Source organism: Histoplasma capsulatum, assembly GCF_000150115.1.
Source record: "Histoplasma capsulatum G186AR genomic scaffold supercont2.22, whole genome shotgun sequence".
Taxonomy (NCBI): Eukaryota; Fungi; Ascomycota; class Eurotiomycetes; order Onygenales; family Ajellomycetaceae; genus Histoplasma; species Histoplasma capsulatum.
Genome location: NW_025544822.1, coordinates 152,810 through 175,656, shown reverse-complemented (window position 1 = coordinate 175,656; position 22,847 = coordinate 152,810). Strand labels below are relative to the sequence as shown.

Below are 22,847 nucleotides of genomic sequence, written 5' to 3'. Positions count from 1 at the left end.
CAACCAACCAACCAACCAAACCAAACCAAACCAACAACCCCAGCGCAGTCCGTTAATTCCCATGCTGAAAATATATATATGAGTTTTGGAAGTACTGTACAGAAAGACGAAGACGAAGGCAGAGGCAAAGGCCAAAGACACGGGTATGCTTATACATAGTTATGTACAGTACATATGCGCGTAAAGCGTATATGTATGGTGTGTTAGGTATGTGGTTTTGAACGAAAGATGGATAGAAAGATAGAGAGATAGATGCGATGCAGAGTGAGAGAAAGAAAAAAAAAAGAAAAAAAGAAAAAAGGGGTAAATTGAAAAACAACAAGAATAAACAAGAATATACAGATAAAAAGAAACACGCCCCCACATGTACAGTCTGCTAGAGATTTTTATTCATGCAAAAGAGTTTTTTTTTTTTTTTTTTGGTACCACAGAGTCAAAACAAAAGAAATCCCAGAAACCCAAAAACCCAATTCCTCACACCATGCCGCCATCGATGATTTACACGACCCCCAACACCGCCGCGCCGGCCCCAAACCCCACCAACCCCGCCCACGCGCCCACGCGGCCCACCTGCAAAGGGCGCGCCGTGGGTCCCGCGCCGGCCGTCGAAGTCGCGGGCGGCGAGCCGGTCGCGGACGGTACAGCCGCGGCGCCGTCGCCGATTTCCAGGATGTGGTCCGCGGAGGCGTTGAAATTGGTCTGCGCGAGGGAGATCTGATTGTTGCCGAGGTCGTAGACGACGTAGGCGCTGCGCAGGAAGGTGTCGCCGAGGATCGGGGTGCTGTCGCCGGCGGGGGAGATGCCGAAGAGGCAGGCGGGCTCGCCGTTGGAGAAGGTTGGTTTGATGTTGGGAGGCTTGCTGTTGGGGTCGGGGCTGGAGGTGATGGAGGCGAGGTCGAGGACGAGCTCGTCCATGCCGACGGTGATGCTGGCGTTGCGGCTGCTGCCGAATTGGAAGGTGAAGGAGGCGCTCGCGTCTCGGTAGCGGCAGGGCACGAAAGCGGCGCCGCTGGGCTGGTCGTATATGGCCTGGATGGCGGTGTAGATGGTATCGACGAGCGGGTCGGGGAGGTAGCTGAGGCTGCTGCCGGTGTCAAGTAGGATGGGGACGGCGCCTGCAGCAAGTCTTTGGGTGACACCGCCGGTTGTCAGGGTTAGGCCGGTGAGGGCGACAACGAGGTCTACGTAGATGCCGCCTTCCCTTTGCTGGATGGGGAGGGTTTGGAGCTTGCCGTGGAACTTCTCGGTGTTGACGCCGCCGAAGAGGATGCTGCCGGTGCTAGCGTCGAGGTCGTTAAGCCAGATGCTATAGGCCGGCCAGTTGATCAAGCCTTGCTTCACGAGGGCGAAGGGGAGGTTTGCGTAGGGCTTTTGGCCCGACTTGGCCATCAGGGCTTCGTTCGTAGGGTATCCAATACCGAGGACACCCTCTATCAAAAGGTTAGCCAGCTTCTTTTGTCCCTTTCTCTCCCTCTCTCTCTCTTTTTTTTTTCATGCTTCCCCTTTCCGGTGTTCTCCTATCTGTTTAACATACCCGACGAAGAGGACGTATGCCCCACCCCGAACTGGAAGTCTTTCAACGACACCCCCCCAATCCGCATTGTATCCGTCACGTAATCGCCACTGGCGCTGGAGCCGTCAACGTAGGAGATATTGAACAGGGAATTGACGAACTCATAGGTCGACGAGGCAGTGCGGTCATAGGTTCCTCCGGCGCCGCAGGGATCTCCATTCTGGGTACACAACGTCGAGTCGGGAGCGTTACTCCAGAGGTCACTGCTGCCGGTGTCGAGGTGCATGCGCAGGGGCTGCTCCGGAGTGCCCAGCGTTATGTTACAGAAATATAGCGTCACCTGTTGGGCATTGCATGGGCAACGTGCGGCTGAATCAGAAATAAATTCTCGTATATATATATGCGTTCTGGATCGGGGAAGCACAGCGAAATGAACAAAAGATATAACATTGCAGATGCATACCTCATTGTTCAGCAGCTGCTCAACTACATTGCCTTTCCTTTTCCTCAGCCTGTCCCTCTCGACCGGGTTGGCGACGTGTCTGCGCTGGAAATCGAACCCGACGACGTTCCGGGCGTCCCTGGCGAGGAGCTGGATGGCGCTGACGGGGGTGGACAGGGTGGACAGGGAGCACAGAAGCGCCGTCCCCAGCGTGCAGAGAGCGGTGACACCGCGCATGGCGCACGGTGTTTGCTGGAGTTCTATGTCGATCGATCTATTGCGATTATCCCGCTCATATCAAGTTGTTTTTTTTCCTTGGTCGGGGGGTTTTCTGCTGGATTCGTGCAGATCGAGATCGACTTGGACGCTGGATTTGGCAATGAGATGAGCAATCCGGAAGCAGACTAGCGGATGCACGGCGGGGGACAGCGAAAGGAGAGGATAGAGATAGAATGACAGCCCGGTGGAGGAAATGGGGGGATTCGACGAGAATCGCTGAGGAGGAGGTAGAATTGACCGTTGGCGGGCGGAGACGAATATAAAGGAAGGCTGACGGTGTCGGCGTCAGGCAGCTCAGGCAGGCAGGCAGGCACCTACGCAGTCGTGCTGCGTATTCTACGGGCTGGGAGGTGTATATCGATGTATCTACAAGTGACTCTACAGCTATTCTCAGGATGTATCTGCGGATGTACATAGTATGTGTCTGCAGCCGCCGCAATGACAAGAGCCCCGTTTGTCAGCCACTGGCCAGTCTCCTGTCTGCATCTGATACATCTGTACTCCGTAATCTTTCCAGATCCGTACAGATTACGACGACCAGCACCCGCAGCACTGATACAGCAGCAAAACACAGAAACGGCATCCGCCACCGCGCACGGGTCGATCTGATTCGTCCCCTGGGCCTGGGACGGGTCAGATCGTGGTATCGGATCACCGCTAATCTGAATCCGGCATAGCGTGTACACGGCCATACCTGGTTTGGTTACAGCGTACATCACTAACTAACTACATCCGGGAATGAGGATATTAGCTAAGCAGGCATCGTCTTGCGTTGGCAGGAGTAACTAGCAAACTTGACGGTGTAACTCATTGCAAGAGAGACAATACTTTGTAGTAGCAATAGCAATGGGGAATAGGAATAGGAATAGTAGAGTAAGTGGTGGTATATGTGACAGTGCCTCCCCCCGAGAGACTTGTCATGCTTCATCTCCTGTTTCGGCAATGCCAGAATCGTCGTCATCACCCAGCCACGACGGGATACTGCGCCACGATTGTGAGTCTGTATTTCCGGGTGAACAAGAGAAGAGAAGAGAAACTTCTCACGTCCTGTACGTGTATCTATCTATACGGGGTGGGGTTATAGATCAGGATACCATACAGTAGGTGCTTGGGGGAGTGTAGGAATGTGAGTAGTTAGGGATACATGTCTATCAGTCATCAATGTCATGAATTTGTCTTTTTCATTCTCTCTCTCGCTCTCTCTCTTTTCCCGTTTCCCACCTCGTTCCTGTGCCCAATGTAGATTGAGCCCCCGGAAAACCCTTGGAAGTGGGAACGGTGCGAGAACCAACGTCGTTTCCCGGTTCCACCCACAAGCTGACTGACATATTCGTCGTCGATTGACTACCTTTTGGGAAAGAGGAAGCGGGTGGAATGTCCCATGCCAACCCCCAGTTTCATTTACCGGACGCTCTTATTTGCTCCCCTTGCTTTTCTTTTTCAATTCGATGCGTGCGGGCTGGACGGGGAAGAATGTATCTATTTTCTTTTCTTTTCTTTTTATTTGTGGCGTGCAGACCGGGGCTGTTGCTTCAAAACAGAGTTGTCACTTTACCCCTTCACCCCTTCACCCCTTCACCCCTTCACCCCTTCACCTTTTCACCTCTTCACCTCTTCACCGCTTCGACGACGGAAGCTGGAAGCTCTCCGGTTTCATGTTGATCCGGCATAGCTTGGCCAGACACCCGCTGAGCTGTACGAGCGTCTGCACCCCTTCCAATATCCGCATGTGCGTAAAGCCTATCTCCTTGATGAATTCGAGTCTGGTATGTTCAGAGAGCGTCGGCATCGTCTTCGTCACCCGGAACATCGTGCTGATTATGTCGTGCGAGGAGTAGCCGAGATCCCTGCGAAGCCAGGCCCATGGGTGAGTACGCTTGTCGTCAGTTCATATATATATATATACATACATGACTCAGGCCCTACTTACCATAATTCATTCAACGAATCCAACGCCGCATCGATCTTCCCCTCCCAGCACGCTTTGATCATCGCCTGCACTTTGACCGGGTGCGGACTGTCGACGACGCGGAAGACGTTTTCGCCGCTCACGAACCCAAATCCAGCCCACGTGCTCTGCAGGTTGTTGATGGCCTGCCGCATATCACCCTCCGCGCTGAATATCAACGCTTCTAGCCCGTCTTCGGAGTATTTTACCTTCTCCGCCTCGCAGATCTGTGTGAGCCGCTTGAGGATCTGCCCATCCGTCAGGCGCGCGTAGCGCAGGATCGCGCAGCGGGATTGCAGTGGTTCGATGATTTTGTTCGATTGGTTGCAGGCGAAGGCGAAGCGCGTTGTTGTGGAGTAAATTTCCATGGTTCGCCGGAGGGCTTGCTGCGCGCCGGATGTCATGCTGCGATTGTTTGGGTGAGTATGTGGGGGAGTGGATGGGGAGGTGGAATTGGGAGAGGGCTGTGCGTGTGTATACCAACCTGTCTGCCTCGTCGAGGATCACCAATTTATGTCGCCCTTGTGGGAGTGTGACTTTTTTCTGCGCGAAGCCTTTTATTCGGTTTCTAACCACATCGATGCCTGCGAAAGCCACGGTGAGTAAACCTGATCGATCGAATCATTGCAGAGCGAGTAAAAATTGAGCAGCAGACGCTGTAGCAACAACAGCCACAACAACAAAAAACAAGAGCAGCACACCTCTCTCGTCGCTAGCATTCAATTCTAAAACAGCCTCCTTATATGAATCTCCCAGCATCTGTCGCGCTAGACACAGGATCGAAGTCGTCTTCCCGATCCCCGGCATACCAGAGATGATAACATGCGGCATGTTGCCATTGCGCGCAATGATTTTCAGCCGCTCAATGGTCTCTGTGTTTCCGACGATGTCATCGAGGAATACAGGCCGGTACTTCTCTACCCTACACATCCATGTGTGAAATTAATTAGTACCAAATTCACCATTCTCGATTGAAGAGGACCTTCGCTTTACCAAGGTAACTCGTAGTCTGCGGGAGCCCCCGCGAGATTCTCTTGCAGGCCTCTTTTGGCCTGAGCTGAAGATGACTCTGGCTTATCCATAATGAGCTCGTTTGAAATGTGGAATAAATGTTTGAGCGTGCTGATGTTATGCTCTCGCTGCTGTCTCGATGAAACTGCGGAATCAATTTGCTTCAACGCGTCGTGTAAATCACGTGTGTGATTTCAACGTGGGCTTGGATTTGCGCCAAGACATCTGTGCCAAGACATAAAACGGAACATCCAACGATTTACTTTTCGATATAGGATGCAACTCATCTTCCTACACTAATAGTAATACTCTGACATCCGCGGCGCCGTTATCGATCTAATTACTACGCCCTCAAGAGGGGCCCCTACCACTGGCAAGTCTCTCTCTCGCGTTGACATCTCTCCGACCAAACATGTCTCCGCACCGCAGCAAAGGCGGTGAATGGACTCGGCTGCTAGTCGAGGCAAGAGTACTAACTATTATTTGAGGCCATCCGCTCTGCACGTATAGGGACGTGCTAAGATTCTTTTGAGAATTGCTTTACTGGGACGGAGCGGATGCCTCTCGGCCGGTCCAACTGCAGACAGTCTTCTCTCAAAGGAGCGATGTAGCTACTACACGATGAAGGTCCTGAGAGAACTCACCTGCTCCGCGCAGAGTTGGTTTGATTGCCAAATAGCTGAGTGGAGGCCGATCAGACAAAAAGCACAACTACTGGAGAGGCATTGTGCCGATTAGTGAACTCTAGTCATCCAGATATGATAGTGTCCAAAGGGACGCTGGTGCAGCTCGCTTGATATGCGCGAGTTGTATATACCATGTCAGTCAGCATTCAGCATGCTGCTAGCTTCATGTGTTCAACTATCTGTAGAGCTTGGATCACAATGTGTGTTCTTTGCCCGCGCCCAGAATGCTACGTCCCTGTCAATATTCATGAGAAGCCAAAACAACTCATGGTGGCAATCGCTGGCTACACAATGATAAATGAGAGGTCTTGCTCTAGGCACATTTATAGAGTGGGTGACTGCCGTTTCATACACCTCGTGTTGGAGGGGACAGAGGTGAAGCTACACGCAAAATCACGGTATCCGCTCATCGACAGACAAGACAATTGACTGCCGTGGTCCGCAGACAGTCCTATCATCTTACGGAATGTTCGGATTTCGGGGACTGAGATCATATTACCAGGTTTTCTTGGACTCTCCACAGATGGTGACCCGAAGCTAAGGGCATTTGAAATCCGCTTAAGCATGTATGGTCTTCGGAAACACCTACTCCCCTCCGTAGAACATCTAGCACTCCGTGCTGGGTTGTCTGTTCCACAACCCATCTCTCAACCATCCAGCATCCGCTCTTAATCATTCAGTGATCTCTATGGGCTAAGCATTGACGAGAATTCTGAGTGCTCAAAGAAGTGGGGCCGCGTCCATGCCGGCCTGGATCCAACAGCTAATTGAGTGTCTGACAGAATGGGGTTCGTATGATGCTGAAGAAGCCAACGTAGCAGTCTGCTAACTTTCAGAAATGATCCATATGATTAACTGCATTTTTTCGCTGTCTCGTTATTTCTCTCAGCTCGCTGGCCGAACCACCAATACGCATCAGGTGTGGAACTGTTGGAAGCACTTCATGATGCAATCACGGCACCTATCTCTCTCGCAGAGCCACAACGCTGGTGCTGTTGCAAATAACGATACCAATTAATACCAACCAGCACTTAGGTGGTCTAATGCCAATATTTTGTTTCCAGAAAGAGAACCCCACTATGAGAATATCAACATATTGAAAACTCCGAAACGTAATTGAAACCCCGAAAAAGTATTTAAATCCCCAGGACCACAGGCTTCCCCCGGGCCTCTTCGTCTCTCTTTACTTTTTGCCTTTGCCCGCGCACACACTGCTTGTCTACTCCCATCCACGCCCAATATCTCCAACGTAGCAGAGCATGACCGCTACGATGCCCGAAAGTCTAGAAACCATCCAGTTCTTATTAAGAAAATCTAGATCATCTACATATGTGTCCGGCATCTATGTATCGTCCCGAACAAGCCACCGGCCTCTCTCTGGCATACACACTCTGATGGTCGCTTTCCCCTTACATGTAGCATCCCATCGAATTCCTATCACTTCAAAGACGTGAGTCCTCGGACCTTTGAGCTTTCGCGTTGGACAATGAGACGGATACGACGTTCCAGTGCTTTTCGACCTATTTCAATTTGATTTATTAGATTGAGCCACCGGTACAGAATTGGATCTCTCCATTGTGTCCGTAGGGTAAAAAAGGGAACTTACATCCTTCTCACATTCATACCCTAACAATTTCGGCGCGAGCCCAGGATCTCTCCACGCCAACGCCTCCCCTTCCTCGGTGGGCTGCATGCGCATCCTGCGATCCCGCTCCTCCTGCTCCGGCCCGTCGTGCAGGTGATACAAATACTGCTGCAAGTTGCTGCGTGAGACAATCATCTGCGTCCGCGACTTGCGACACGTTTCGTACACCGCTAGCGCATGGCGTTTTTGCGCGAGGAAGGCAGGTGACTTTTTGTCGATGTTGGGCGAGTTGGGGAGGCGGGATAGGCATTCTCCTAGAACGCAGCCGTCTTCGAAGGACATGCCGGCGCTGTGGGGGTGGATTAGTGTTAGGGATATTCTAGGTTATATATATATATGTGTGTGTGTGTGGTTTTGGTTCGGGAATAAGGTGCTATTAGTAAATCATATTTACCCCGATGCAAGATAAGGGAGAGTGGCGTGCACTGCGTCCCCGAGCAGAGTCCATGAGCCTGATGGATGAGACCAGTCATGTTCACCCAGGCGGTAGCAGAGGCGCCATTTGTAGACGGATTTGCAAAGCCTAAGGAGTTTCTCGATTCTATGGGGTTTACGGGTTAGGAGGAAGAGGAGGTAAATGTTTTGGAAAAAATCTCAGGCAAGCAACTTTTGACGCACCTTGGATCCCAGCCTTTGAATGCTGCACACATCTCTTCTACGTTGCCTTCTACCGTTGAAGCGCCGTCGTCGGGAATATCGTCCGGTACTAGGAGAACCATGTTGAAGAGCTCACCCCCTCGCAGGACATAGTTCACTATCCGCAAAGTCACCATCATATATTCTCATGAAAGCCAACACAAATCATAAGGGCCATGAGTTACCTGCATGCGCGTCGGGGCCCAACCAATAATTGACCTGCGGCTCCTCCACAAACGGCCTCAGCTCCGGATCCTTCATCATCTCCTCCGTCGACAGCAGCAACCGATACGCCAAATCCCCCGTCTTAGTTGGCGGATTCGGTCTCCCCAGCAGGATCTCTGACAGCCGACTAAACACCCCGTCAGCACCGATCAGCAAATCCCCCTCCTCCCTCCTCCCATCCTCCATAACGGCCGTCACCGTCGTCCCGTCCGCACTCACAACTACATCCACGACCTTAGAATTGCACTGCAGCACGCCGCCGAGCTCAATCGCCCGCTCCATGAGGCACTTGTGCAGCGACGCGCGGTGGAAATCGCCATACCATGTCCCCGGGAACCGGGACTGGGACTCGTGGAAGTTCATCGAGGAGATGATTTCACCCTTCCAGTGGCGGAAGTTGCACTGGCGCGGCCATGTGGCGTATTTAAATAGCCGCTCCGACAGGCCCCAGGAGGTCAGGACGCGGGAGCTGTTGGGAAGCACTTGGATGCCGGCGCCCACCTCGCCGATCTGGTGGGCGGATTCGAGAACTTTGACGCTGTGGCCGGCGAGGAGGCACGCGATGGCGGCACCGAGGCCACCGAGGCCGGCACCGACGATAACGACCTGAGCGGGTTTTTGTTAGAAGGCGATATTGTTTGGTTTCTTGGAGGGTTGAAGAGCGAGGGGAGGGAAGGATAGGAGGGAGTTGGGATAACGAACCTTTAGTTTACAGGATTCCTCGCGGTGTTGCACATGTTTGATAGGTATGGGAGACATGATTGCACGGAGATAGAGCGCTACAGGTCCTGGAAAAGATGTTTTTTCAAAAACTCCTGTTCACGTTACTCCTATCATCCGTTTCTGAAGATCCGACAAACCAGCAACCGGAGGGGCGGGATTTCCCAATTTAAAAAAATAAACCCACTTGCCACGATACCTGTAGCCTCCAACGGCAAGCAAAACAGGCCTGGCAGGGCAAGTAGAGTTTTATATTAGATGCTTTGGCTAAACTGTAGCTCCTAACGCCGCTTAAGGGAAGATAATATCTTAAAAGCAAAAACCCTCTTTGCTTCCTCTTGTCAGCTTTTTGTTCCCTAACTAAGCCTTCCGGAAAGAGAGCGCGCGCCAACCTTTGGGCAAGCTTGCTCGATTTGCCAGCTCACAGCCCGCCGTGGCCATATCTCGACAAGCCACAACTGTGCGGGCAATGATCCGTGGTAATTAATGCAGGTGTTCTGCTCGCCCACGAATAAGCCCAGACAAGGCAACGAGAGAGTGGAGGTTAACCCGCTCAAAGAAGATACGTAGAGTAAATATCGTACAATACGGTACGGTACATACATACGTAGCTTACACTTTTGGCAATGCGTTTGCATGCATACGGCCGATACGCACAGATCCAAGAATGGGGGAGGGGGGTCTGTATGTAATTTACACCCGAATACCAACCCCGCAAAATCGAACTCTAATTAAGCTTGAACTTGTATGACGTCGCTGCTGGTGCGGGGAAGTTAATGGAGGAAGTAGTAGGATAGCCGGGGCAAAAACAAAACAAAAAAAAACACTAGAATAAAAAAAACTAATCTACGGACTTTCTTAACTAATCACACTCTGATAGGATCGCTATCGCTCCAAGCACGGTCCAAGTTAAGTTTGTTTTGTATGGACGGTCAATTCAACGGTGGCGTCTTGAGAATCTCCCCTCGTGGCGCTGGCATCTTTGCTCCTGCTGGGGCGGGATTTTTGCTCTTGAAATCGTCCGCCATTTGTTCGAATGTCACCCATTCCACCCCCTCGTGCTTGTTAATGTGCTCGATAATGCTGTGGGAAAATGCATGTTGTCAGCGTTCAGCAGGGACAGAAACATAAAATAAAACAAAATAAAAATAAACATTACCGTTCATGCATGAGTAGTACATGTGGCCGTCCAGAGACGTCAGGGTGAATCGTCATAGGGAAGATAAACTCATCGTATTCACGGTAGAAATAGTCGAAATGGTCCTGTACAAACAAGGCGTTAGATACTGACCAAGATCTTCCCGCCGGTGCTGAACCGGAAGGGGAGGAGGGGGAGGCAAGAGAAAACCACCTTCCAAATATCCTCTATATCCCTCGGATTCGTCCATCCATGACTATTCGGTGAGTTTTTAATAAACATCATCGGCGGCAAATCGTCAATATACCAGCTCCCCGGGATCTCCACAAGTCCCGTCTCCTGGCCCTTTACCAACGGCTTCATCCAGTCTTTTGCCTTCTTCGTATAATCAATCTTTGTCCATGTATCTCCCGTCCGCAGCCAGTACATCTGGCAATCATGATGCGCCATCGAATGGTCATATTCAATGCCGTAGCGGAGCAGCAGGTCGGTGCCTTCAGCGCTCGTCTCCCACCAGGGCGCAACGATGCCCCTGGGTGGCTTGCCGCAAAAGTCTGTCAGGAGGCGGTAGGTCTTGTCGAGGACGTCGCGTTGCTGTGCCGGCGTCATGTCAGACGGGTTCTCGTGGGAATAGCCGTGGAGACCGATTTCGTGACCCGCATCGCGCACCATGGCGCATTCTTCTGGGAATGTTTCCAGGGAGTGTCCCGGGATGAACCAGGTGGCTTTGATATTGTATTTGTCGAAGAGTTTCAGGAGGCGGCGGACGCCGATTGTGCCCGCCCAGAGGCCTGCGAAGATGTGTTAGAAGAAGGACGTAGCCAACATGCAGAGGGTGGAATGGGGCTGTTGGGAGTAATCTCTCTGGTTTTACCTCGACTGATATCGTTTGTGCTATCTTCACCACCGTACGACCCAAGCCAGCCAGCGACAGCATCGATGTCAACGCCGTAGCCCACGAGAACTCGCTTTTTACCCATCACGCTGGTTCGTAGGAGATACACGTCGTACTGCAGATATGTTTAATGCAAAAGAATGTATAATTTCCTTCAAGGATGAACTCAGAGCTAGATATAAGATCCTATCAACGCAGTATTAGTAGAAAGAATCCTTGGCTGCAAAAACCAATTACTCTGTGCCAACTCTTGGAACAAACAGCACACTTTGAATACACCCCTAGCGGGCCATCCAGATGTCGCTGTTTGAGCATCAGTTTCAAGAGGAGGGGGAACACTGTGGCCTTCTGCGGCGACGATAATTGATTAGGGCTTAGGACTTGGGCTGGTCGAGAAGTGGGGGTATGGTTCAATGGCTGAAGCGCCCCGCAATCGGTGCATCATTTGTCAAATAGTTACGTCCACGGCATACTGCGAGACGTCGATGGAATATTCGTTATCCGTTGCAGCTCCTCCTCCGTAGTGCCGGAGGTGGATTGCATTGTGGAAAGAATGAAGCCTTCCGTGAGACTTGCTCGACATAGTATTTGATGACGGCACGACGAGGGGCAGCTAGCTTCCCGGTCTTTGAATACTTCTGGATACTAGTAACTTAGTAGTTATCACTGTGCCGGACAACAGACAGCAAAAACCACACCTGTTTGCACCTTAATCTTATACAATCGCTGTTCTTCCGCTGCCGTTTCTGCTTCAACCACCTCAATTATGTCTAGAGTAAGACCCCACCAATTTCCTGAATTCCCCTTCACCAGCCGTGCCACCTCATCCGTAAAGACACTACCATGCCTAACTAATGTAATTCAAAATAATTAATCCAGTTCTCCCTTAAAGGTCGTACGGCTCTGGTAACAGGTGGTGCACGAGGCTGCGGTCTATCCTTTGCTGAGGGCCTCGCGGAAGCTGGAGCAGACGTTGCTGTCTTCGACATAATAGATCAGACCGAAGGCTTCCATAGTATCGCCAGTAACTATGGCGTCAAAACTGCGTTCTACAAGTGAGACATATCCCTAAAACACCATTAGAAGTCTACTAATTCCCCCAATGATGTCCCAAAAAAAGTAAAATGAATAAAACGGAATAACTAACGAGAAGTCACATCCCGTCCCGCCAATTTCAACTGCAACACAGAGTCGATGTCAGCTCCAAAGAGTCCTTAGAAGCTGGCTTCGCCCAGTTCAGCGCAGACTTCGACAACAAGCTGGACATCTGCGTGCCCTGCGCGGGCATAAACAGACATCTGCCGTTCCTAGAATACACGTACGAAGCGCACAGGGAGTTGCTGGACACAAATGTCATGGGGCTGTTCTTCACGGCGCAGTTGGCGGCGAAGCAGATGATTGCCAACGGGACCAAGTGCGGCAGTATCGTGCTGGTGGCGAGCATTGCGAGCTACATGGCGATTAAAGATCAGAATAGCTCAGCGTACTGTGGGAGCAAGGGTGCGGTAAAGGCTATGTGTCCGGCTATTGCGAAGGAGTTGGTGCCTTATGTATGTTATTCTCTCCTTTTTCTTTTTCCTTTTCCCTCCCTCTTTTATGCTCAATTTTGGGACAATGGAAGCTGATTTCGTTTAACTATTTACTACTCACGCAGGGTATCAGAGTTAACTCGGTATCTCCTGGATATGTTCGGACAGAGATGACAGCTGCAGTAAGTCGATTCAACCGGTCATTTCCTCAGTCAGCCCATGCTGGATCTAACGTCTTTTTGATAGTTCTCTCATCTCACTGAAAAGTGGAAGACCGACATCATGAACCATCGGTTGGCGGAGCCTGATGATATTAGAGGTGCTTGTGTGTTCCTGGCAAGTGATGCTAGTTCATATATGACTGGGCAAGATATTTGCGTGGATGGCGGCGTCACGAAGTGGTAGCAAACGGGAAAGATGGCATGCGTATGGATTCAGGTGGAAGTTATGGCTAGACCACGGATGATTTGAAGACTTATTCTTCAGCCTGGTTTGCTGTTCTGCTTTAAATTGCTTTGCTTTCTTTCTAATTTCTCCATATAGCCACTCTACGATGAAACAGGCTCTTCCAACTCTTAACTCACATCCCCTTCCCTTATCATAGTCTAATACATATTCAAAAGCCAACTCTACACTCCCCGCAAAACCTTTTCAATCACCACAGCTGCACCCAAGACCTTCTCCTCCTCCAATTTCTTCCCCACAATCTGCAGATTAACTGGATATCCCGCCATCGAGTCAGCATCATACAATCCCCAATTCCACTCATCAAGCTCGTTCCGCGGCTCATAAGGCGTCACAGGAAGTTTATCCTTCTCCTTGCAAACCTTGCCAGCAGGAAAGGTCAGCGCCGTGTAATCCAAAAAGTTCCACACCTTCGTATACCCAACCCAGCGGCAACAACGGTGCGGCACAGCAACATGCGGCATGGTCGGCGTAAGCAGTACATCCACCGTCCGATTCGACGAGGGCGCACGCGTCCGGTTCCATTTATCCAAATACCCCTTCTGCACCGCGACCTTGCGCCTGTTCAGCTGCCAGTACTGGTAGACGGAGATTGCCTTGCCCTTGTTCACGAGCTTCTCGACGTGCGGGAGGAACGGCTCGCCTGCAACCATGACGTCGTTGCGGATATCTTCGCCGCCATCCACGGTGTAATACGCGTCCATGATATCGACACATTCTTGGTGACCGTCTGTTTTCCAGGGGATGACTTCGTGGCCAGCGCCTTGGAGTTTGGCGGATAGTTCGTGCAGAGCGCGCTGGATTGGTGGGTGGACTTTTACGACGCCGTCGTCGACGATGAGGCCGATTATCAGAGGGCGGGACTGGATTTCGGTGAATATCTCGTTGCGCCAGGGGAGGGGGGCGCAGCGTGGGTCGAGCGTCCATGGCTGCGAGTTGGCGAGGTGTTTGGTAACGTATATTATCGAGGGGAGATCGCGTGTCATGGGGCCTACGGAGGATGGGACGTGTTCTTGACCCTCCGTCGAGACGGGGACGCCATAGTAGGGAAAGCGGCCGCTCTGGTTAATTTGAGTTGTTAGAACGCAGATATAGGCGGTGGGCTAGGTGGTGAGTATGAATCGATGAACTTACACTCGGCTTCAGCCCATATAAGCCTACCATGTTCTGGGGAATGCGAATACTGCCGCCAATATCCGTTCCTATTCCTAGAATTGAGCCATGGAGGGCCAGTAACGCATTCTCTCCTCCCGTCGAGCCTCCAGAGGTAAATTTAGAGTTGCGTGGATTCACCGTCAGGCCGAAAAGGGGGTTTTCAGTTTCACACCACTAGAGCCGTGTGTTAAAAGCGGGACTCTGGTTTGATAGCAAATCAACATTATTATTCACAGCACATACGTACCATGATACTCTGGCTTAAATTTGTCTTTGCGATGATGATAGCTCCCAGGCTTTTCAGAATCTGCACCAGAACGGCATCTTCTGCCGCCGGGCAGAATGAACGCCCTACATATCCCAGTGTCGTATCGACACCTTTGATGTTAAACTGGTCCTTTAACGTGACGGGCACTCCATGAAGCGGTCCCCTGACCTTCCCTGTTGTTTTGAACGATCTGTCGAGTTCCCTGGCTTGCTCAAGTGCCTCTTCGAATACTATTTCGGTGAGAGCATTCGTCTACATGCATACGATATTCCCCCGCTCGTTGGGAGAATTTCTATCAGCGACGGTAGCTCATTTCAAATGTGATATACCATCGCAGGTACTAACCAGTTGATGTGCGACCGTTGCTCTGTGATTCTGGGTCAGAGATGAAATCCAGAAGAGAATGAAAAATTATCCCTCTTTAACGTAAACGTTAAGCGCGAGGGGCTTCGGATAAGAAGAGCAAGTCGAACCTTTTGATGTATGCCAGCGTGACATCCTCAGCAGTGAATTCTCCCCGGCAAATGGATTCATGCAGTTGCTCAATGCTGTCGATTTCAGTGATGGCCTGAGCAGCCTGAGGTTCAATGCGAGATCTATCCGCAACATTGGCCACTCTCTCGGACCTTAGGTGAATATCTTCGACGAGATAGGGCTTCAATGCCGCATCCCTGAGCCGCCTTTTTTGCGCGACGATTTCCTGCCACGGTTCCAGAGCACCCATTGTGTCTGACTGCGACTAGTTTCCTGTGGTCTGGTTTATCTCAAGTTTGGCATCAGGGCCCCATAACCCATACTATGAGGACCAGATTCATCTGAGCTCCAGCATTGGGATACCCGTCCCAATCTCGGGCGCGTGCGGGGACTCATATTTCCATGTCTACTACAAAGATGCGATACGAGATGGGCGAAATTGCCGAGGCAGCGTGAACCCGAAGGATCATGTATGTATTGTTAGCTGTGTATGGTATGTAATGATACGGCTGCATATCGTTACGGTTATGACCGTGTAATGGCCTGGTATTGCCGTATCCAAAAATGGGGGTGGTTTCTTAGATTAGATTTAGCTTCACGACGACAAAAAGGGCTTAACTAAATCGTCCCCTGCTTCCGGCGCCTCTTAGCGCCAACCGCCACTGCTGTCGTGGGTCGTGGTCCGCTGCGAGCAACCCGAATTTACAGAACAGCTGCGGGCAATTACAGTGAGCAACAATCTTCTCGGACAACGGCAAACTGGAAGTGGGGAGACCATGACCTTCGTTCCTGTTGAGGCAAGTTGGAGTGCAGAAACCCAATAGTATAGCATGTGGCGTGATCATCTCTGGAGGATTACTCGTTTGAATATATTCCGACAAGTTGCTTGCGTTCTTCTATCATGAAAAGAGCGCATTCAGTAACTCCTCCAAGAAAACTCAAGATGGGACCCAGCGCTGATGGTGTAGGATTCATGGACGATCATGGCGGCCTGCACACTCCGCCACCAACCACAACGGTAGCAGTTGTGGGTGCAGGTCCGTCAGGACTGATGCTTGCGTATGTGAAAATTTATCATTCGTTTAGGCCACCCTCTCTTCAACTTTTCTACGCGTTGGAGGTCTAGATTGTTCATGGTCTTGACACTGACGGGAGGAAGACAGATCAAACCTAGTCCGATACGGAATCAAAACTACTATATTGGATGACAGGCCAGACAAAACATCGACGGGCAAGGCTGATGGAATGCAACCAAAAACCATCGAAACTTTCAAGCAACTCAGACTTGCTGATGACCTTCTGAGAAAAGGAGTGAAAGTCTACGATATATCTTTCTGGGTGGGTTTCATATAGCTGCGACACTCTCCAAGAAACCAATGGACATTTTATTTTTAACATTTCCCCTAGGAATCTACGGTGGACAAGCCTCTTCACCGGACTAGTCGCCAGAGCCATTACCCAGACCATGTCGGGGCGTCAAATCCATTTGTCCTTCTAGCGCATCAGGGGATGATAGAGGATGTTCTGATCCAAGACATGGAGCAGCGCGGCGTTTTTGTTTCGCGCAGCAGTCCGTTCATCGAATGTTCAAGATCAGCTGCAGACGGGAAAATGCATGTTATCTATGAAGACGCCACGACCAAGGTACCCCAGACTATGGAGGCAGATTATCTCATAGGATGTGACGGTGCACATTCGAAAGTTAGACCCTTCATACCCGAAGCCAAGTTGATTGGCGAAATGACCAATGCGTCGTGGGGAGTGTTGGACGGTATGTGACATGTCTGATATCCGTGTATAACTCCTTTTATTGTCTTTCTTCTAACGAAGATGGTGTCAATTAGGTGTCATTAACACGGATTTTCCGGACCTGTGGAGCAAAGTTGCTGTCCGTACACATCATGCTGGTTCCATTCTCTGGATCCCGAGGGAGCGGAATATGACCCGCCTGTATGTCGAGCTCAGCTCGACAGAGGGTAATCGGATGGATAAATCTCTTGCCACGCCAGAATATGTCATCAGCAGAGCCAGGCAAGCGATGGCACCGTATACTTTGGAATGGAAGAGCATTGGTTAGGTTTTCGATCCCCAGCACCCCGAAGATCAAAAGCTAACTCCAAGAAAATAGAATGGTTTGGTAATTACGTCGTCAGCCAGCGAGTTGCCAATCACTTCGCAGATGCAGAACTACAGATCTTTATCGCTGGAGATGTGAATTCCTCTGTCCCCGATACGTCATTTCCTTCCACTGTACTAACATACCCAACTAGGCCGGCCACTGTCATTCTGCCCTTGCGGCCCAAGGCGCCAACACTAGCATGCACGACAGCTTCAATCTTGCATGGAAGCTCAACCTGGTAGCACGAGACCTAGCCCCCCGCTCCCTCCTTGCCACATACGAAGCGGAAAGGAAGAAAATCGCCCAAGACCTCATAGATTTCGATGCCGGACACGTCAAGGCATTCAGCGAAGGCGACGAGGCCCTGACACGCAACTTCGACGAGAACATCCGCTTCATCTCCGGTGTCGGAGCAGAATATGCGCCCAACATCCTCAACCAGGTGAGCTCCGCGCCACAGCTGCCAGGCTCATCCATCAACATCCTGAAGCCCGGCGCCCTCCTAACGCCCGCACGAGTCACCCGCTTCATCGACGCAAACCCCGTTGACATCGAGCTCGACATCCCACTCCTCAGCCAGTTCCGCATCTACATGTTCACCCCGAGCCTGCAGGCAGGCACAGCGTTCTTGGAAAGTCTGTGCAACTACATCCAATCACCGACATCCTTCCTCTCGCGCGCCAGCATGCGTGCTAACAAATCTTACGCTGTTAATCCACCCCCCGTCGGCCCGCTGGATGAATTCGCTCAGTTAGACAGATACACGCCCGTGTCCAAACTATTCACGTACGCGCTTGTGACGCGGACGGCGAAATGCGATGCGGAAATTACCTCGTTGCCCGCGTTGTTACAGGCGAGCCGGTGGACTTTCTATCTTGATGATGTCATTCCTGGTGGCGGCTGCACGGAGAAGTGGCTGGGTAAGGTGCCAGGAGATGAGGTTGCGATTGTCAATGTTCGACCGGATGGCTATGTGGGGAGTATTTGGAGGTGTGGAGGTGTTGGACAGAATGGGGAAGCGGGGATAGATCTGGGGAGGAAGGCGGGTAAGTGGTTAGATGAGTATTATGGGGGTTTCTTGAAAGGGTGAACGAGTTGGTTGGCAACGTTGTCTTACTTATTTTCCCTTTTTTGCAAAATTTTGAGCATGACTAGACAGGCTTTGGTGTGTTTTTGCTCCCTAAACTAGTTTTCATCCTTAATATAACGTGCTTGAACTTTCGTATTTTTCTCGTATTTTGCCAACAGTCTTTCCTCTCGCGATTTACACCGTGAACAAAAAAATATAAAGTAATTAAGAAGCAAAGCAGGAAGGGGCATAGAAGAAACAATTGTAGAAAGTGATATTATAGGAAAGGATTCAGAATGAAAGAAAAGTGGACTTTTTTGTAGAATCGAAGATCATATATGTATAGCAGTGGATAATTCTCTGATCTCTGGAGTTGGAGAGGATAAGTGGTCAACATGCCTAGCCTCTATGCACAACCATTATCACCAGAAATGAGGGTGTTATGAAAGTACTGAGAGAGCCCAACTGCATATACATTCTCTCAAAACTTAGCAACATTTTTCTCATTTTAAATCTTTTTGATTTTATTTTAGTATTTCTTGATTTTTTTATATTTAGAGAATACTATAACAGTATCTGACAACACGCTGATTCTATTATAAATTGATCCGTTTATAAAAAATTATATGTGTGCTTAAAAGTAGACTTTGTAAATCCGGCAACTTTCGACTGAGAGAACGCTGATTTTGAGAATACAGGCGTCGCTGCTCAGAGATTCTGGTGGCAGACAGAGGAAGAGGGTGATATGTTGGTCAATACAATTTCTGAAGGCAGGCTGTTCTTCAATCTGATCTAGATCTGCTGTCTGTCTCAACAAGCAGCATAGCTCCCAAGGAAAATGTAGACGAGCAAATGTGGACGCGAGGAAATGTTACCAAGATCACAGAATGGAACAACATCAAAGCTGGCGGGGCCCGAGGGAACTTGGAGTAACCAGTCATTCCAGAGTGGACATTGAAGCTGAATATTGGCGTAAGAACTGTGAACCTCCTCCGGCTGGCAGTGAACGAACTGGGTTCAAACCCACCAGGGATCGAGCTTTGAAGAAGTGGTTAGCACAAGAGTCCACGGCCATCCCAGATTGGTGATTACAACTATCTCCTTCTTCTCTTTACATTTGCAGTTTGCATGAGAACCGTCCAGATGCAGTCTGTTGAAGCTGAAACTTGGCGGCTGCCTTGGTCGGAAAATTGATTTTGCCGATAGCTTTTCGTAACAAGTCGAGCGAGCGTGGGAAGTCAGCATCGTGGGGATCCTGCGCCATGGCGTCCGTCAGAGTGAGAAATACATGTACAAATCTCTTAAGTTGGGGTACCCCACCTTCAGCATTGCCCATCGTACACCTTCAGACTTAGCGGAAGTTTCTCGGGCCTACATCACTTTACCACGATGACTGACGATGGTTCACTAGATTACAAGGCTCTCTTCCACGCAGCAGAGGAGGGACGAAGACGGGCAGAGGAGCTACGGGGAGAGGCAGAGAAACTCCGAAGGGAGGCAGAGGACCAAGCGAGACAGGAGAGGGCGCGCAATCAACCTACAACGCTCTGGGAATTCATGAAGGCTTGTCATGATTTACTCTCTCGGCCTCTAAAAGTCGGAACGCTATCTCACTCCACTAAAGGGAACATTCCACCACCCACTGGGAAATATTGCCCAACAAAACTTTGTCTGTGGTCAGATTGTCCTACACAACAGCAAGAAATCTACAATGTTGTATCCACTTATCTGCAACCAGCTGCAGGAGAAGCACCTCAATTATTTGCCTCCTTTGTCGAGCTGCATGGCATCAGTCGGCGTTTCTCCCGTCGACAGTTGCGGAGTGAAAGAGATCTAGAGATCTACGAACGGATTGCAGTGGAAGACCATGTCCATGATATCATAGCAGAGCTATGCAAAATACCAGAAGCTCAGAAGAGATTTCAGCTTGGCGAAGGGGTCATGTTCGACAGCCATACGAATACCCTAGAAGACCCAGATGATGATGCAGAGCCGATGGATGAGTCCAGTACACTACATCCCAGGCCGGACCAATTTTGTATCCATCGAGTGGACAGCACCACTCGTGCCTTGCTTACCACGGTTGAGTATAAGCCTCCACATAAGCTCTCTGTTGAGAACCTCCGAGTAGGTCTTCGGCCAATGAAGTTTTGGGAAGAAGTTGTTCAGGCCACGATACCTCTTGATACAAACGAAAAGCTGAAGTACAACGCAGAACAGCTGACTGGAGCAGTTTTGACTCAAGAGTATCATGTTATGATTCAACAAGGACTGGAATACTCCTATATCACCAATGGATTTGCTCTGATTCTTCTCCATGTTCCGTATGATGATCCCAGTACACTCTATTACTATCTCTTTGAACCAAATATGGATGTGAATCCTGATGACCCTGATGCTTTCCTCCGGCCAAAAACAGCTATCGCCAGGGTGTTGTGTCTCTGTCTGATGAGCTTTTCTTCCCAAATCCGTAGTCAAACATGGCGGAATGCGGCAAGATCTCAGCTACATCTCTGGGAGACGAGTTTTGATTATATCCATTCAACGATTCCCAATGAAGAGCTGAAGCAAGTCCCTCCAGGCTCAGAATATGCAAGTTCAGAGGAAACAGCCTCTGAATATCTGCCATCTTCTCCATTGCAGTCTCCTCCGCAGCAAGGCCGCCGAGTCTCTACCCGATCCCAAGCTGGCTGTTCACCTATGGATAGAGCAGTTCTACGTGACCCTATGGAATCTTCCGACTCCGACTCTGGCCCAGCAACACAGAGTCGGAAGCGAAGTTTCGGCCAAATAATGTCCTCGCCATCTAATCGCTCATCAGAGCATCCAGCAGACAATAATAGCCCCTCAAGTGGCGAATACCGTCAGCACACAGAAATGTTCTGTACGCAGAATTGTTTATTGGGTTTGCAGCAAAAAGAAGGTCTATTGGATCGCCGTTGCCCAAATGTCCATCTTCATCAACAGGGGCAGAATGGCGATCGGCATCGTATTGATGCAGGGAAGCTAGTGCATCTATTGAAACAGCAGCTCGATCATGACTTAGATCATAATTGTACTCCGTTTGGAGAATGTGGATCGTATGGTGCGCCATTCAAAATCACTTGTGCTACATACGGCTACACTGTGGTTGGAAAGGGGACAACATCCCGGCTTTGGAAACTTGTCTCACGCGAAGCAGAGATATACCGAATTCTTCAGAAAGCACAGGGTTCAGCGGTCCCTGTGTTCCTCGGAGCTATCAACCTGGAATTAGTATACTTTCTCCACGGTGCCGGAGAGATCCGCCATATGCTGCTCATGGGCTGGGGCGGGGGCGATTTAAGAAATGCCAATGGCAGCCCAACACTGCACCGTGAGATCTCTCGGTCGAAAAAGGAAATCCGTATGTTGGGAGTCGTGCACGATGACTTACGGAATGCCAACATGTTATGGAATGATGAACTGGGTCGGGTTCTGATTATAGACTTTCACCGGTCTCACATAGACTGCCGGCCCAAGGAAAAGCGGATTGGGTCCCTGAAAAGGTCTCTTGATTGGGGCAGGTCGAAACGACAACGCCTGTCTCCATGTAAATGACATTGGATACCTGGTTGATCCTAGCCATGCACAATGGTGAAATTCTTGCCCCTTTTCCCCCCGAGTTAGGCTCGAGTAGAAAGGGGTCACGGTGCAGCATTGAGGTGGATATCCACCCCATGGGCAGCACGAGCATCATGAACCACATATATGCGTTTTAGCTTGGGAGGCTGTCTATGTGCGGGAATTCACTGGCTCACAATATGTATGAGAGGATTTTTAGAGCACTGGCTGCGGAGCGAATAAAATTGATATTGGGAGCTTTGATCCAACTCTCTCCTAATTTATCCGCAGCTTATCTAGCCATTTCGGCTCGCTACAGGATGTTCATACTATAGAGAGGCGTTTTCAGACAATAATAAATAGCTTGAAACATCTCAAGAGAAATATCCTGAAAAGAAAGGATTGAATGAATGTGAGGACGGGGTGTATCCGATGTATGTAGCAATCTAACTTGCTAACCAAGCTCAGTATTCAAACAGGACGCCCTTCGAGGCGCTCACTGATTCCTGGCTTCAGAAGCAGTTCTAATGCTGATCACTCCAGTATATAGGATGATGTCGCAATCATTAATATTGGTAGTGGCGGAGAAGGTGAAGTCCCGGCGAGAGCTTGGTGCTCAGTATTCTGGCGGAGTGGAGGGTCTTGCTTAACATGTGCGCTACGTACGGCTCGTCCACCCCCAGTTGGATTACGGACGAGTGTCTTGACTCGGCTCTCTTGAGCTATTTTTACGGTTCTGATCTACCGGGAGGCTGGATTGTAACCGAATTTTCATCAATATGTATGTACATATATCCAATTTCGTCTTTTAACTTTTTCACCCCTATTGGTTTGAACTTCAATCCGGCTTCTAGTTGTGATGAAACGTCAATAAGTACTTCTCTGGTTTCATGAATTATAATACCAACATCACAAGGTGGACCATGTTGCTGAGGGACTGGCTGGGCTATAGTTAGCTTTGTTCAGAACCTTAAAAGCGTTCACCAATGGCGGATTACAGTATCTCAATTTGGATATATATCCCTTAACCTCATTTCTGCACTGAGAC

At 50.1% G+C, this 22,847-nt stretch overlaps 8 protein-coding genes across 8 annotated transcripts; 3 read left to right on the top strand and 5 right to left on the bottom strand.

Moving 5' to 3' along the window:
* Positions 1-498: 498 nt before the first annotated feature.
* Positions 499-2,192, bottom strand: HCBG_09175 (aspartic protease; the record flags this gene model as incomplete). Its single annotated transcript, XM_045436224.1, has 3 exons — positions 499-1,430; positions 1,535-1,853; positions 1,977-2,192. 3 exons carry the CDS (start codon positions 2,190-2,192, stop codon positions 499-501), a joined length of 1,467 nt encoding a protein of 488 aa, XP_045283091.1.
* Positions 2,193-3,849: 1,657 nt separating this feature from the next.
* On the bottom strand, positions 3,850-5,264 carry HCBG_09174 (replication factor C subunit 4; the record flags this gene model as incomplete). The annotated part of the gene is made up of 5 exons (XM_045436223.1): positions 3,850-4,081; positions 4,165-4,587; positions 4,667-4,766; positions 4,884-5,104; positions 5,176-5,264. The coding sequence occupies 5 exons, from the start codon at positions 5,262-5,264 to the stop codon at positions 3,850-3,852; spliced, it is 1,065 nt and encodes a 354-aa protein (XP_045283090.1).
* A 1,713-nt stretch (positions 5,265-6,977) lies between these two features.
* On the bottom strand, positions 6,978-9,144 carry HCBG_09173 (FAD binding domain-containing protein; the record flags this gene model as incomplete). The annotated part of the gene is made up of 6 exons (XM_045436222.1): positions 6,978-7,399; positions 7,486-7,813; positions 7,919-8,065; positions 8,143-8,278; positions 8,346-8,991; positions 9,088-9,144. The coding sequence occupies 6 exons, from the start codon at positions 9,142-9,144 to the stop codon at positions 7,322-7,324; spliced, it is 1,392 nt and encodes a 463-aa protein (XP_045283089.1).
* Positions 9,145-10,037: 893 nt separating this feature from the next.
* HCBG_09172 (polysaccharide deacetylase) lies at positions 10,038-11,223 on the bottom strand (the record flags this gene model as incomplete). Its single annotated transcript, XM_045436221.1, has 4 exons — positions 10,038-10,188; positions 10,265-10,368; positions 10,457-11,034; positions 11,118-11,223. The coding sequence occupies 4 exons, from the start codon at positions 11,221-11,223 to the stop codon at positions 10,038-10,040; spliced, it is 939 nt and encodes a 312-aa protein (XP_045283088.1).
* A 681-nt stretch (positions 11,224-11,904) lies between these two features.
* HCBG_09171 (short-chain dehydrogenase/reductase SDR) lies at positions 11,905-13,072 on the top strand (the record flags this gene model as incomplete). Its single annotated transcript, XM_045436220.1, has 5 exons — positions 11,905-11,994; positions 12,018-12,193; positions 12,328-12,688; positions 12,793-12,849; positions 12,914-13,072. The coding sequence occupies 5 exons, from the start codon at positions 11,905-11,907 to the stop codon at positions 13,070-13,072; spliced, it is 843 nt and encodes a 280-aa protein (XP_045283087.1).
* A 224-nt stretch (positions 13,073-13,296) lies between these two features.
* On the bottom strand, positions 13,297-15,303 carry HCBG_09170 (acetamidase; the record flags this gene model as incomplete). Its single annotated transcript, XM_045436219.1, has 5 exons — positions 13,297-14,193; positions 14,267-14,461; positions 14,535-14,807; positions 14,901-14,922; positions 15,029-15,303. 5 exons carry the CDS (start codon positions 15,277-15,279, stop codon positions 13,297-13,299), a joined length of 1,638 nt encoding a protein of 545 aa, XP_045283086.1.
* Positions 15,304-15,759: 456 nt separating this feature from the next.
* On the top strand, positions 15,760-18,381 carry HCBG_09169 (FAD binding domain-containing protein; the record flags this gene model as incomplete). The annotated part of the gene is made up of 6 exons (XM_045436218.1): positions 15,760-16,088; positions 16,193-16,367; positions 16,437-16,800; positions 16,874-17,101; positions 17,158-17,240; positions 17,300-18,381. 6 exons carry the CDS (start codon positions 15,931-15,933, stop codon positions 18,236-18,238), a joined length of 1,947 nt encoding a protein of 648 aa, XP_045283085.1.
* Positions 18,382-19,606: 1,225 nt separating this feature from the next.
* Positions 19,607-21,796, top strand: HCBG_09168 (uncharacterized protein; the record flags this gene model as incomplete). Its single annotated transcript, XM_045436217.1, has 1 exon — positions 19,607-21,796. The coding sequence occupies one exon, from the start codon at positions 19,607-19,609 to the stop codon at positions 21,794-21,796; it is 2,190 nt and encodes a 729-aa protein (XP_045283084.1).
* Positions 21,797-22,847: the final 1,051 nt, after the last annotated feature.